Genomic DNA, 13789 nt, shown 5'->3' with positions numbered 1-13789 from the left:
GCCCGCTGGCATAACAAGGAGTAATGGGCACAAGTTGATGGAGAGGAGGTATAGATTGGATATCCGCAAAAACTACTTCACAGTTAGGGCGGCTAGGAGCTGGAACCAACTTCCAAGGGAAGTGGTGCTGGCCCCTACCCTGGGGGTCTTTAAGAAGAGGCTGGATGCCTACCTGGCTGGACTCATTTGAGTCCCATTTCTTGTTTTGGGGTTTTGTTGTTCTCCCGCCCTGGCGGGGGGTCGGGCTAGAAGATCTACTAGGTCCCTTCCGACCCTAAATCTATGAATCTATGCCTAACCTGATGGAAGGTGATGGGTACGTTAGCAGGACACGAAGATGACGCAGGTAACAGCCTTGAGTCGCATGCGTCAGGAAGGCCATGGAAGCAGGTAACAGCGGGCACTGAATACCAAGGAGCCCCAGGCAGGGGCAGCCTGGCACCGCTGAGGCACCCTCACAAAGACCATCCCGTGATAAGTCACAGAGCTACGGAAACCAGAGAGGTGCGGGGGCCAGGAACATCCTGTGTGCTTACAGGAGGCCAAAAATAGCCCCTCTCGCTCAAAACAGCCCTCAGGACAGCCAATCTCCAGGCCGGACAGTGCCTGGGAGGGCCTGAGCGCAGCCCGAGTCACATGTGTGAGCCAACCTCGCCGCCTGCTGTGTCACCACCTGTGCCACGAGCCCTCCCTGCCGCGGCGGAGGCTGTTTCTTGGAAATGGAGAAAACAAGGAAAACAAGTGATGGCACAATGCTGTTTTGGGGGGCTGGCCCCGTTCCCGGCTGGCTGCACTTTTACCAGCCGCCCCTAGGAGGAGAGCCGACACCGCTAGACTCTCCAGCTACAGCCGGCTGCCGCTGACAAGCCACCTCCACCGGGGAGTGCCCCAGTCGAGCTGTCCTGCTGTCCCCCTGCCTGTGCGCGTGGGATCCCAGTGCGGGGTGACCGCAGGGGCAGTAGCAGGTAGGAGACTCATCGCCGAGCTAATCAGGCAGCCTGCGTTTGGCTGAAAGCTCCCCCCAGGCAGGGTTCAGCCCAGGGCACAAGGAGATTTGACTCAGCTACTGCGTGTGACTTCTCATGTGGGAAATGAGCCTGGCCCTAAACCCCTGCACAGGCTGAAAAAGGGGGCTAAAAACAGGGCCCTACAGCTGCTGTGGGACACATGCACTCATGTCCCAGCGGCCTAGAAAGGCAGAACCCAGAGAAACGGGGCACGCTGTGTGCAAACGCCTTCCCTGGAGGTAAAGCGGCAACTGCCCCTTCTTAGCGTGGATCTATGGGGTCCTCCCTTTTCTCCGCGAAGCAGAGCTCGGTTCCTGGGGTTGAGGCATTGCACGGGGGCCAGGGATCCTGGCTCCCTCCTCTTTTGCCTCTGCAACCCTGGGAACATCGCTTTCCGTGCCTGTTTCTCCACCTGGCAATACAGCTCAGCGTGCTGGTGTCACTTGGAAACCCACGCCCTTGCTCACAGGAGTGAGCCGAGTTTGCCCGACATCCCAGGCGGCACCTGTAGCCAGCAATAACCCACCGGGCCCATTTCATCCTGTTCATTTGTAACCTCGAGCTTTCCCCTGTTCAGCGGCTGATAAAAGGTTGCACAAGGTTCATGTGCCAGGAACCCAGCCGCTGTCTTCCAGCACTCCCACAAAAGCCTTCCAAGGGGCAACTTTTTTCCAACTATTTAGTTGATCCAAAGAACCTGGCCTTCCAAGGGGCGAGGGGTGGCAGGCGGAGAAGCAAGCCTCTAGGGTGTGGGAGAGCCAGATCTCCTCCTCCCTGGTAGCCAGCAAGGGACCAGGGCAAGGCAGGTCCCAGCTCTCCAACGGGACCGGGTAAGCCAACTTAAAGCAAGAGGCAGCAACCTGGCCCCTGAAGCTGATGGGCGACAGCTCACTGCCTCGCCAGGGTGACTCAGGGCTGTGTTTACTGCTGGAAAGCAACATCCCGGTTCCCACAGCCCCATCGCCGCCTTTGTGGGCACGTCACCAGATCTGCCTGGCACACGGCTCTGCTCCCAACCCCAGGCCTGAAACCCGAGCAGTCACATGGGTGTAAGGCTGTTTTCTTCTAGCCCCAGGTACATGCAGCAAAACAGCCGGGGGCAAGCAAAGGGAAGGGGACCGTGCTGCACAGAGGAAGAGGAAGGAGAGGTGCTTTGGAGCCCAATGGGAGAGTAGGGGAAGGAGTGTGGGGCACCTGGGGCCTGGCCACGCCTGCCAGGGCAGACCTCAGCATGCTACAAGCCTGAAGTCCACATGCAAACCTGCAAACTACCCTTTTACCTTCTGAAAGCCTTGTTGGAGACCCAGCTCACACTGCATGCTAGGCCAGGCTCAAGGGGGCCAGGGTATTGGCCAGTACACCAGCAGGTGCCAAGGAGTCACCACACAGGCAAGGGAGGCCTGGCCCCGCCATTCGCCAAGCCCTGCCTCATCCCACCCTGGCAGGCAGAGGTGGTCTTAGATGCACACCCTGCTTTGGCCTGCGCCAGAAGTGCTCTGAGACTCTCAACGTATTGGGGGGGAGAAAGAAGCGTCTTCTCCTTCCAGCGAGCCACACGAGGACATTACTCAACACCCCTCCCGCCCGTGGGTTCTGGGAAGCACCCTGTGCTTGTGGCTTTGCACTGACCAGGGCCAGTGTTACCTTCAGGCTGAGCCTGGGGCTCACCTGGCCAGCAGGATCCCCTGGTACTCCTCCAGCTGCCTCATGAAGCTGGGGTTGGGCTTGGTGACCGTACGGCGCTCCTTCACATAGTCGTAGGCCCGGTCCAGGTTCCAGCCGTACTCCTTCATGGCATAGGCGATCACTGTGGAAGCCGACCTGCTCACCCCCATCTTGCAGTGCACCAGGCATTTAGAGCCATTCTTCCTGATGTGCCGGACGGGAGAGAAAAAGAGGGCTGTTAGAAAGCCACCTCCAAAGGATCTACAACGCACAGGTTGTACACGAGAGGGTCTTCCGAGAGCCCATGCATCTGTGACGCACACAGCCAGAAGCGGGCACTCAGTGTCCACAGCTTTGCATAGCTTTTCCTAGACAGACACGGCAAGTGTGTGCCTCCACCAGCTGCGTGTGCAAGCCTACAAGTGCGTGCACCCACTTGCAGATTTGCTTGTGAAATCCTGCCTGTGGAAAGCAGGCAGAGGCACGTGCATTTTGCACATGAATTACGGGCTTGCCCTCTCCGAAGACGTGCCCTGACACGTTCCAGCTGACCACTGATATGAGGTTAAACAGACAGCCGGGACCTAGGAATAGGCAGAACTGGCCCGCAAGTCCTCTTGCAAACAGGTGAACTCTGTGAACTGGCAAAGAGACCCAAGACGATAAGAGGAACAGCAAAACCCCAACTCTCCCCGCACCCGGCCCATGCTAGACAGACACACATCCAGGCCCCTGGGACCTAGCCTGGATGCTGATCTTCTGAGACAGAGGGATGTGACCTGCAGGGCAGTGTAAAACCACTTCTCTTACTGGGAGATGCCCTGGCAGGAGGCAAGCGAACAGTTGCTTGCCCAGATTAGCAAAGCCTGCCTGTGGCAAGCTAATCTCGCTGCTCTGACTCAAGCAACGCTCCTGTTGACTCTGGGTGTTGTTCCCAGTGACGACAGGTCCATACCCTGTCCAACAACAGCTCCTGCTCAGACACAGGCTTTGCAGGCACCTGGTATCTCCAAACACCTCCCCCAGGGAGGTATTTTTCTGCCCTGGCGCCTGTATTAGGCACCAGTCCATCCCACAGCTCCAAGCCCTGTTGAGTGCAGGTCCAAGCCCGTCACCTGGCGTTATCTGCCGGGACAAGCTGAACGAAACCGAAAACCCTGCCCGGGGGATTGCATTTCACAGCCCTGCCTCTCAGATCCTCCGGTAAAGACTTGCGCCTGGTTTGTGACCAGTCACGGGCTTATCACGCCACTGCCTGTCTGTGACAGGCATGAAAGGAGCAGCAGTTGGCTCCACTCGGGGAAAGGGAGCCAGACCATAGCTGGCACAGGGGACTGGAGCTGGCGCTGCACCAGGCTGCTGCCTGGAGATGGAGGCTTCCCTTTGGTGTGCTCTGCGCTGTTGTCTGCTCGGGGCAGGAGCAAGACAGGAGCATAGAAAATGAGGGTGGGAAGGGACCACAGGAGGTCACCTCTAGTCCAGTCCTCTGCTCCAAGCAGCACCAGTCCCAACTACATCATCCCAGCCAAGGTGTTGTTTAGCCGGGTCTTAAAAACCTCCAAGGATGGAGACTCCACCACCTCTCTGGGTGACCTGTTCCAGTGCTTCACCACCCTCCTCGTCAGAGTTTTCCCTAACATCCAACCTCAACTTCCCTTGCTGCAACTGGAGCCCCTTGCTCCTTGCTGTCATCTGCCCCCACTGAGAACAGTCCAGCATCCTTGTTTGAACCACCCTTCAGGGAGCTGAAGCCTGCTATTCAATCCCTGGCTCAGTCTTCTTTTCTCCAGACTAAATAAGCCCAGTTCCCTCAGGCTCTCCTCATACATCATGTGCCCCAGCCTGTTTTCATTGCCCTCCACTGGACTCTGATTTGTTCACACATTGCTCCAGCATTTCTGGGTTGCGAGCTCTGCTGCCACTTCCCCTGGTACCGAGGGGGTCACGCTTGGCAGCCAAGCCCGTGCTCCAAGGCATCCCAATGCTTCCTGCCATGGTCTGGGAGGAGGGAGGCTCGCCAGCCCTTATCTGCTCACCCTGGGTCGGGCACAGAGCTGCCTCGTTACAGAGCTGGTCAAGAGATCTTTGGTCTGGCACCATTCTTCAAGTGCCCGGATAAGGGTTTTTCTCACTGCCAGCCTTGGACACGGTGGGAAGCCTCGGCGCACAGGCCGCCATTGTCCTAGCTGAGCACAGACCTCAGATGCATGCAGCTGTCACCTGCATGCACGCTGCCTCCATGCACCCAGCACACCCCCTGCAGCTGCTTTGGCCACACCAGCCGCTCACTGGGCCATTTCCACACTGGAAAGCCAGACGCGTGCTTGCAGCACGCTAGCACTCTCCAGAGCAACTCTGGTGTACAGAGCCCCACACCCTGCTAGCAGCGGGGCTGTGGCCTTGGGTGGTTTTATAACGCCCGCACGGCAGCTCTGCACCTGGGACCGGGACAGGGAAGGCTCTGTGAAAGCAAAGCTTGGGCCAAGAGGGGCCTCCGCCCCCAACACAGCTACACAGGCTTTACTTGCCTTAAAAAATAACAGAAGTCTCCAGAAACCCAGTCGGGAGACAGAGCCATCATGAATTCGGTCATCAGTTCTAGGGCCACACAGATAGGTACAGCTGCCACACTAGGGTTTAAATACTGTGGGCTCCTTTTAAACCATCTCATTCCTGTGGGTGATATGTGCTAACTGGCCCTGTGGCTAGCTAGGTCTCAAGAAAGGTTGCTGGATTTATTGCATGTAACTAGGAGACACCTGCAAGCAATGAAAAGCCCTCTTTGCAGCAACTGCAGTTATCAGACCGTTCAGCTGGGCACCCACAGGAGAGGGTTTTACTAGCTCGCTGACCCCTTCCAGAGCAGGTGCAGTGGGCCAGGGCAGTGCTGCAGGCAACACAGGGCATCTGTGCTCGCATCGGCACAACCGCAGGTGGTCTGGCACAGGCAAACTAAAAGTCTTTCCATTCCGGCTTCTGCCACGTCTTGCCATGCAGAGGGTAAGCCCTGATGCAGGGACCATCTTCTGTACGGTGCCCACCACCACAAGGCACTGCTCAGTCACAGACAGGCTCAAAAATGGGAAGGCTGTATGATAGATACGCTCCCCATACCAATAAGGATGATTTTGGGGAGCAACTCCATCGACATTTAGAGAGAAACTTGTCTGCACCAACAGCCACATTGTATGCTCCTGTTTTCCCTTGGTATTTTACCCATGTCCAAACAGCAGTTCGGGTCATTCCTACAGTCTGAAGCCCCCTCAGCGTTCCTCCATCATTAGCTCAAAGCACAGCAGAGGGAATGACTGCGGAGCAGGGCTTGCAGCTCTCGCTTCCCAGCCTATTCCTTGCATCTTAGATAAAGTGGGAAAAGCCCCCCTGAACTTCAGACACAGCAGGAGCTAAGTGTACAAATGCCTTGCCCCTCATCTGGGAGAGGACACCCAGTGGCAGGAAAGCGGGAGAGACCGGAAGCAGGCACCACGGGCACGGGAGACTCACTTTGCTTTGGAGATGAACTTGTAAGTGTCGTTCCAATAGGCCAGCAGGTCCGTCGCCTCCTCGTCGTACACCCGGATGTTGTGGTACTCGAAGAGCCCCGGGAAGAAGTTGTCGATTTCTCGAGTGACGTTCAGAATGTACCGCACCCTGCGCGGAAGCAGAGGGCAGATCGGACCGGACCGGCAGCCTCCACCTAGGACGCGGAGCTCATAGGGAGACACCGCGGCCCCCAGGAAGCGGCTTTGCCGTGCTCCAAGGCAGAACTGCCTTCGTTTGCTGATGGGCTTTCAGTGCCAGTCAGGGGGCTTTCCCTTCAGCGCGTCTGCCTGTCTGTGGGATTCTGGGGTCCGGGCAAGAAGAGAAGGGGCAGTCTGTCTGTCTGCGAGCCCTCAGCTCACCCACGGGGGAAGTGACAGTGGGGGTGGCACCGAGCGAGGCGGGTGCCTGCTCCCGTGCCCAGCAGCTCACAGCCGCATGCCGCTTACCCTCTGTTCTGCAAGTCTTCCAGGTTGGAGGCGTTCCACTCAGAGCCCTACAGGGAAACGGAGGGAAGCGTCAGCAGGAGGAAGACCCAGCGCAGGTGCTCTGGCAGCTGAGCTGCTGCAAGGCCCCCCCTACAGACCTGCAAAGAGAAGCTGCCCGATCCCAGGCCCTGGAGACCTGTTTAGATGGCAGAGGCGAGTGACAAACAGCCGGGCTAGCGCTTATCTGGCTGCGAATTGGCACCAGTCCCAGCAACAGGAAGCTCCGCCGGGAGCACTCTGGCTAGGGAGCTTCCTGCAAGGCCACAAAAGTTGTGGCAGGACAGAGAGAAGCCTTCCATGAGGGGCTGTGGCTGGCTCTGCGCTGCATGGACTCCGTGAACAAGCCCTGCTGTGCCACGAGGTTGCTCCTTGCTCAGGGGAGCGCAGGAGTAGCTGGTCAGCTGAGCTAGCAACCCAGTGGTGACCTGGGCTGCACACCAGCCAGTTTGCATGCGCCCTCCCCAGACCCAGCGGCTCAGGCTGGGGGCAAGGCAGGGCTGAAGAACCTGAGCACCCAGCTCTCCTGCCCGAGACTCGAGGCAGCTCTTCAATCCCAAGGGAGGGAAGCTGCAGGCTGTAACAAGCAGCTGGGGGGCCGACACACAGCGAGGGCTCCTGCAGCTGCGTGGAGGTAAGGGGGGCAGCCCAGGCAGATCCGGGGAGCACCAAACCTCTGCATGCATGACAGCCAGCCGTGGCACAGGAAAGCCCTGCCGTAGAACTGCCTGCCCACACGTGTCTTAGAGAGCCGCAGCCCCTGGCACTGCTGCTTGGGATGGGGTTGGTGCAGCTCTGGGTCCGACCCAGGCTCTGCCCATGCCATGTAGTGGGGTCCTCCATCACATGCAGCCCACCCCCGGCTGCCCAGTATTCCCAGAGGGACACGTATAGCTATGCCAGGCAGCTACTAGGACCCAGCAGGCAGTGCAAAGGCCTCAGGAAGGCAGTTCCTCAGATCCTAGGGCAGCTGGTCCTCTCCCCCTTGGAGGTACCCCCAAACAGAGGCCAGGGCAGGGCTCTGAGCCCTGAGCAAGACAAAGGCTCATTTCTCCTTGAGCAGCAATGTGCGCTGGTGGCCCAGAGGGGCGGAAAAGCTCTTGGGTTTTGCAGCAATGTGGCCAGGCGTAGTGGATTTCACAGGGTCCCAAGGGTTCAGTATCCTACTCTGCCTTGCAAATAACATCCCACAAGGCTGGCCAGCACCATGCTGCTTCCTCCAGTGAAGGAGGCTCCTGCCATTCGCAGTTGCAGGAGCCCTCCTTACTGTGACACCCCTCCCTTCCCCGAACGCGACGCCCGTTACACGGAGCCAGTGCCAGTGTCTGGGCTCTGATTTCCTGTATTGTTATTTGGGAACCCTCCCAACCAGACACCCCAGAGACCTCATCGTATGGACCCTGCCCTCCAGCTGCTTTGTTTATGAATGAAACTGCCGGCTACACCCAGCCCTATCCTTCCCCGCAGGAGCCGGCTCGGCCTCCGGCGCAGCCAGGGGAGCTGCTGGGGCAGGGCACTCTCTCTGGTGCTGCCCAGGGGACCCTGGGAGCAGTCTTGCCAGGTTAAGTGCACTTGAGCCAAGGCTCCGTGCTTGGCAGCTGCCTAATGTTTCCTGTATTACTCCCGACTCATTGCGTGGGCTCGCATGAGCCCCTCTGGAAACCACCTGGCTGGAAAAGAGTCACTAGGCCGGGGACAGCTCATTGCTCCACATCTCCTGGCTCCCTCTCCACCAGGGTTTCTTGGAAGTGCTCACATCTGTCACAGCATCAGGGTGTTTTTAAGCCTCCCTCAGAGGCACTGGGTGTTGGCTGCAGCCAAGGCTGGGGATTTTGACTGCGCTGGGCCAACGCTCCTGCTGGGACCAAAGCCTGCTAGGTCCCAACATCTGCTCAGGGTCAGATCAGAGCCACATTTGGGGCCAGGAACAAATTTTACCCTGTGGTCAAACTGGTATGGACTGGGGAAGTTTCTACCTTCCTCTGTAGCTGGTGGCACACCCCCTACATGGGATCTATTAACAACCTTTTATAGACATTGGCTGCTGTGGTTCCTCTGCTTTCCCTATGGCAGGTTCGGATAGGATTTCTTGTGTGGTGTCAGGGTGACAGAAGTCTTATGGAGAGATTAGATGATGGACTGTATGGGATGGCTCGGGCAGGGCTGATCCTGCCTGAGGCAGGGGGTTGGACTACATGTGACCTCTGCAGGTCCCTTCCAACCCCACTTCTATGACTTCTATGATCTAAGACTCCCCTTCTCCTCTAAACCATGGCAAGGAGCTCACACCATTCAACAAGAGAGGCCTTCTCTGTGCGGATGGACCAGCTGGTCCAGGGAGGAGCAGCCCGGTTTGAAAAAGGAGCCAACCTCATGGGATTAACCAGCCACGCCAGGGTCCCTGGCCTGGCAGCTGGATGGAAACCCGGTGCAGTGCTGACTCATGAGAAGGAGGGGCAGCAGTTAGCCAGGGCCCAGCAATGAAAGGCGGCTAAACAAGCAAAACATTAAAGGGCGAATTGTTTACGTTGCTTTGGACAGACAATCTGCAGGGTTGGGTCAGGCCCTGTGGTTCCCACGCATAAAAGAGACTCTCCATCCCAGAAGCTGCAGGAAGTGTAATGCCACCTGAGCCTTGCAAAGCCCTCCCCTCTGCTCCCACCAGCTTCCCTCTCTTGCTGGTGTGTCCTCCCAGAAGCAACCCACGCACACTTGGGTGACCTCCTGCATGGGCCCCAGGGCAGCTGTGGCTGGGATGTGGGAGGTGACAGCAAGATCGAGAGGTTTTCCCACAACAGGAATGGCTCCTTTGGGGCCCAGGCAAGGCAAAGCACCATGGCAAGGCAAGATTTACTGCCAGGCGATGCTCAGCGCAGCCCAGAAGCCAGCCAGCACTTGGTCAGTAGTGCCACTGTCACTGTCAACTCAGCTCAGCGCACAGGACCCTGGGACAACCATGTTGCTCTGCCTGCTGGCCAGCCCACTCAGGGCAAGAAGCATCACTGGGATTCATGGGGCTGCTGCAAGTCAGGGACCACGTGATGGGTAACAGCACCCCAGCACCTTGCTGGTGCACTGGGGCCAGGACCTAACACCTCACCAGAAAGACGTGGTCGAAGATCTGCGTGGGGCTGTCCATCTGCCCGAGGATCACAATCATCTCATTGTCGATGAACTCCTTGAACTCCCGGAGGTTGCACACCATCTGCATCTCCAGTTCAGTGCGGATCTGGAAAGAGAAGAAGACCCATGTGAGTCCTTCCTCTTCGCTCATCCTGGTGAACAAAGCACCATGCCCCCTCACTGCACAAGGCTTCAGCTGTGTCCTACCAGCCCTCAGCGTGGCTAACTGGAAGCTCCAGGCTCACCTCTTTGGATGTGATGTTCTCCAAGTCCTTCTGCATCATGATCTCCCTTAGCTTGGTCTTAATCAGCCGCTCTGTGCGCTCACGCTCCGTGGGGCTAAGGGAAGGAGGTGACAGCGATTTGCAGTGAGTGGGGACAGGGCTAGGCCAGGTGACATAGCACTATAGAGATGCCCCATGCACAGCTGCATTTGAGACAGCCACCCGCACGCTGCTGAGCTGCCCCCCACCTGGGTGGCAGCCAGCACACTACCCCTTGATCCTAGCTCAGGCCCATATCTGGCTGGCAGCCTGGCCATGCTGGGGACAGAAGCCCCAAGGAATGTGCCAGGACTGCAGTGGCTCGCCATCAAAACCTCTCCAGCATTTGGCGCAATTTAAATGGCTTTGAGCAGAGGCCTGAGCTCCCCCTACCTTTCTTGGAAAGGTAACCGCTCCACGCTGCCTTTTATGGAGGCAGAGGGCAGGCGGGCCGCAAATGCTTCCCCAGCCCTGCTGCCTGAAGCCTTATCTACGCTTGCAAAAATAGCCTTGCTAATCAGCCTGGGGGCGGCAACGACAGTGCTCCAAGCTGGCTCACCCAGCATCCTCCGCCAGGGCCTGGTGGGACCAGTTCATGCCACCTATTCTGCCTGCCTGTCAGGCTGCCAACACAGCAAATACACAGAGGTTTCTGCTTTATGAGCTGCTGTAATTCCTGTCCAGCTGGTGGGCTGTGAATAAAAGCTACACAACAGCCGCCCCTTTTAATCCCCAGCTTTCTTTCCAGGCTCTGCGGATACAGCCCTACCCAGGACTTCACTGCACCCAGCAAAAAACTTTTCTAGTGGAGAAAGGGGTTTTTAAACATGAATAGCTGCAGGGGGGATATCAGGCTGACCAGCTGCCAAAGCTTTTCAACCCACTTCCTTGTACACTAACAAACAACTCAATGCAAAGGCTGCTTTGCAAACGAACTGCCCAGGGTTGTTTTTTGCTCGCTGGGCTTGGAGAACACTCATGCCCAGAGTGCACCAGTCTGCAGAAAGACACCATGAAGCCAGGCAAGCACTGCGAGAAGTATTGTCCTTTGCCCTCCCATCTACCTGGGATTAGCTGCCATCACGTCCAGAGGCAGGACCCCTCCAGGCAGCATCACTGAGACCACCGTCCGCTGCATCACAACGAGCAGCTCTGCCGTTAGCAACAGCTAGCTGGTTACTCTGGGCAGCCAGGCGGCTAAGACATCCTACCCGCTCTGAGCATCCCACAAGCACAGTCGTATAAGCCCTCCGTCACAGCAGTGCCCAAGCACCACGTCACTTGAGGAAGACACTGCAAAGCCGTGACTCTCTCCTCCATGGTTGGTATTAGGCATGTCAACCAGAACAACCGCTTGAGGCGGCTGCTTGGCTCAGAGGCAGCTGGAGCTGCCCACGTCTGGACGTCTCTGGGCACCACAGCAAAGCACTGGCTGCAAAACCAGCGAGCAACATGCCTGTGTCTGCCCAAGTGCAGGAAAGAGGCCTGGAAAACCCCAGTGTCTCTAGACACCCAGCCAAGCGCTCACAGCAAAGGACCAGGAGACAGGAAATCCTGACTCGTGGCTCCGCTCGGACAGGTTCCTCCTGGGGCTTTGCGAATCACTTTGGAGAAGGGCATCTGCCTCCCAGGAGAGCCCCAGGAAAACGTGTGCAGAGCGCCAAGAGCACGAAGCACAATGGCAACACTGAGGACACCCATTGAGCGTGGAGAGTTTCCAGCAGAGTCCCTGTTGGCCATCCTTCCCCTCAGGCCAGGACCCACTTGTTACCTCCTCCAGCTATGATCCCTGGGGCAGCTGCCTGGCTACGCAGAGACCACACACCGGCTGTACTTACACGTCCGTGAAGAGGGCGGGCGAGTCGGGGCGGTGGGACTGCACATCTTGCATGGCATTCCACTCATTGACAGACGACTGGTCGGAGTTGATGTGGCTCTCATAGTAGCTGACCCAGGTGAGGAAGAGGCTGCCGGGATAGTAGTTGTTGCTTCGGGCCACCTCACAGGCCTTGTGCAAACTCTGCAGAGCAGACCTGCAAGAGACACCCGGGCCTCAGCACCTCAGCCCCAAGACTGCCCCCCACTGCCAGTGGCACCTAGCCAATGTCCCACTTGCCGGGCTGCCTCCCTCAGTCAACACCCACGCTGTGGGTGGCACATTCTGCACTGCCAAGACCTGAAGCTAGAAACACTTTAACAGCCATTAAATTCTATCCTGAGCCACCCTAAAACCAAACTGGTGGCCTCCAAGCTAATCACAGTGCCCACTTCTCACAGGAGACAAGGTCCCCAGACATGGCACCGTGCCTGCTTGCAGACATGGCAGCCTTATTCTCCGATCACGTTTCACAACATGCCCATCCACAGCAGCCTGGCTCTGGGGGAAATGCTCACAGCTGCGTTCCTCAGAGGAGCCAACTGCTCTGCCCTGTTACATGTCAGCCACGCGGTAGGGGATAAGCACGTTGTTGAGTGACCTGGTGGGGTGTACGCAGAAGTGGGCCTGCCAAATCTGGAGGGGCTCGCTGCTGGACATGCAGCATGCAGGAGATGCAGCTTGTCCATGGCAGCCTCTGGACAAGCCCAGCACTACCCATGTGCACGTGTGGTGCACATGCACACAGACGTGTGTGTGTGACATGTCTTGCAGTTTGGGACAGCAAAGCTATCTAGGAGGAGCAGCTTTCCTCTCTAACAGACCGAGGTAGCTGGATCCTAATGGGCCAGCTTGGATCGCTCCCAAGCGCCCTGGCAGCAGAAGCAGGTCATGAGAAATACCCACCCTGCTTGGCACCTCTACCTGACACCTGGGCATTGTGAGCAGTGAAGCAGGAACTCAGATGGGGTGCATGCCCTGGGGTGCCCGCCAGGTTTTGCCCCTGGCCCAGCACCGGCCCCCAGCGCAGGCTCCATCATGTGACTGACTCTACAGACTGGAGACCGAGGCTTCTCTCCCCATCAAGCTGCAGGGATGGTTACACAGACCATGGGCTCTGAGAGCAGCCTCCCATTTCCAAAGGAGGGGCTTGGCTCTGTGGCTGGGTCTCATGAGGTATCAGTGATGCACATGGCACCTGCTCTGTACAAGCTTCAGCTGCCCCAGAGAAAGGAGCAGCAGGGCAGAGTCCTTACCACATGGCCTGCACGGACACTGGCTTGAATATGTGAACCCTGTTATCCGTCGAGACGCTGAACCCGCTGGGAAGAGAGAGAGAGAGAAACAGCACAGTGAGAAAGGCCTCACATGGCCTTCTTGTCAGCTACCATGGAACAAGCCAGGCTGGCAAAGAAACAATCCACAGTAATCCCCCTGTTTTAAGCATGTGCATCGGTTAGCCACAGATGCAGCAGATCATCCTGGCTGCGCGCACCCCCCAATGCATCTGAAGGGGCTGGGATGGACAGCAGAGGTAGGCTTTCCTGCAGGCTGTCCATAACTGGCATGGGCAGGAGTTTCCAAGCCAAGAGGTGGTTTGACAAAGGAATCGCCATGCTTATTTTTACATCCGGAGAATGTCAGCCCTTGACAGAGTCACAAAGCAACGTACAAAAGGCCCCTTCAAAGAAGCTTTCGCTACACACCTGCCCCTGCTGAAAATTCCCTTGCATCAGCAATCTCTCAGACACATACACGTGTGCACCACACATGAACAGACACACGTGCACACGCTGCTGCTCAACGCATGCAGCATCCCACCCTATGCTC

General features: G+C 57.5%; 1 protein-coding gene across 2 annotated transcripts in view; it reads right to left on the bottom strand.

Annotated features, from left to right (window-relative positions):
- SSH2 (slingshot protein phosphatase 2) overlaps positions 1–13789 on the bottom strand; it is a 112636-nt gene that overhangs the window by 6081 nt on the left and 92766 nt on the right. For both annotated transcript variants that reach the window (XM_019511241.1, XM_019511242.1), the window contains exons 7-13: positions 13216–13281; positions 11922–12116; positions 10066–10159; positions 9798–9926; positions 6662–6708; positions 6177–6323; positions 2676–2876 (exon numbers count right to left, since the gene is read on the bottom strand). In XM_019511241.1, coding sequence (XP_019366786.1) covers positions 2676–2876; positions 6177–6323; positions 6662–6708; positions 9798–9926; positions 10066–10159; positions 11922–12116; positions 13216–13281 — 879 coding nt within the window. The remainder of the gene's footprint in view (positions 1–2675; positions 2877–6176; positions 6324–6661; positions 6709–9797; positions 9927–10065; positions 10160–11921; positions 12117–13215; positions 13282–13789) is intronic.

The sequence above is a fragment of the Gavialis gangeticus genome, unplaced genomic scaffold (genome assembly GCF_001723915.1).
Source record: "Gavialis gangeticus isolate Ggan-Ray unplaced genomic scaffold, GavGan_comp1, whole genome shotgun sequence".
Classification (NCBI taxonomy): domain Eukaryota; kingdom Metazoa; phylum Chordata; order Crocodylia; family Gavialidae; genus Gavialis; species Gavialis gangeticus.
Note: the sequence above shows the minus strand (reverse complement) of the source record. Positions and strands in the feature narration are given on the sequence as shown.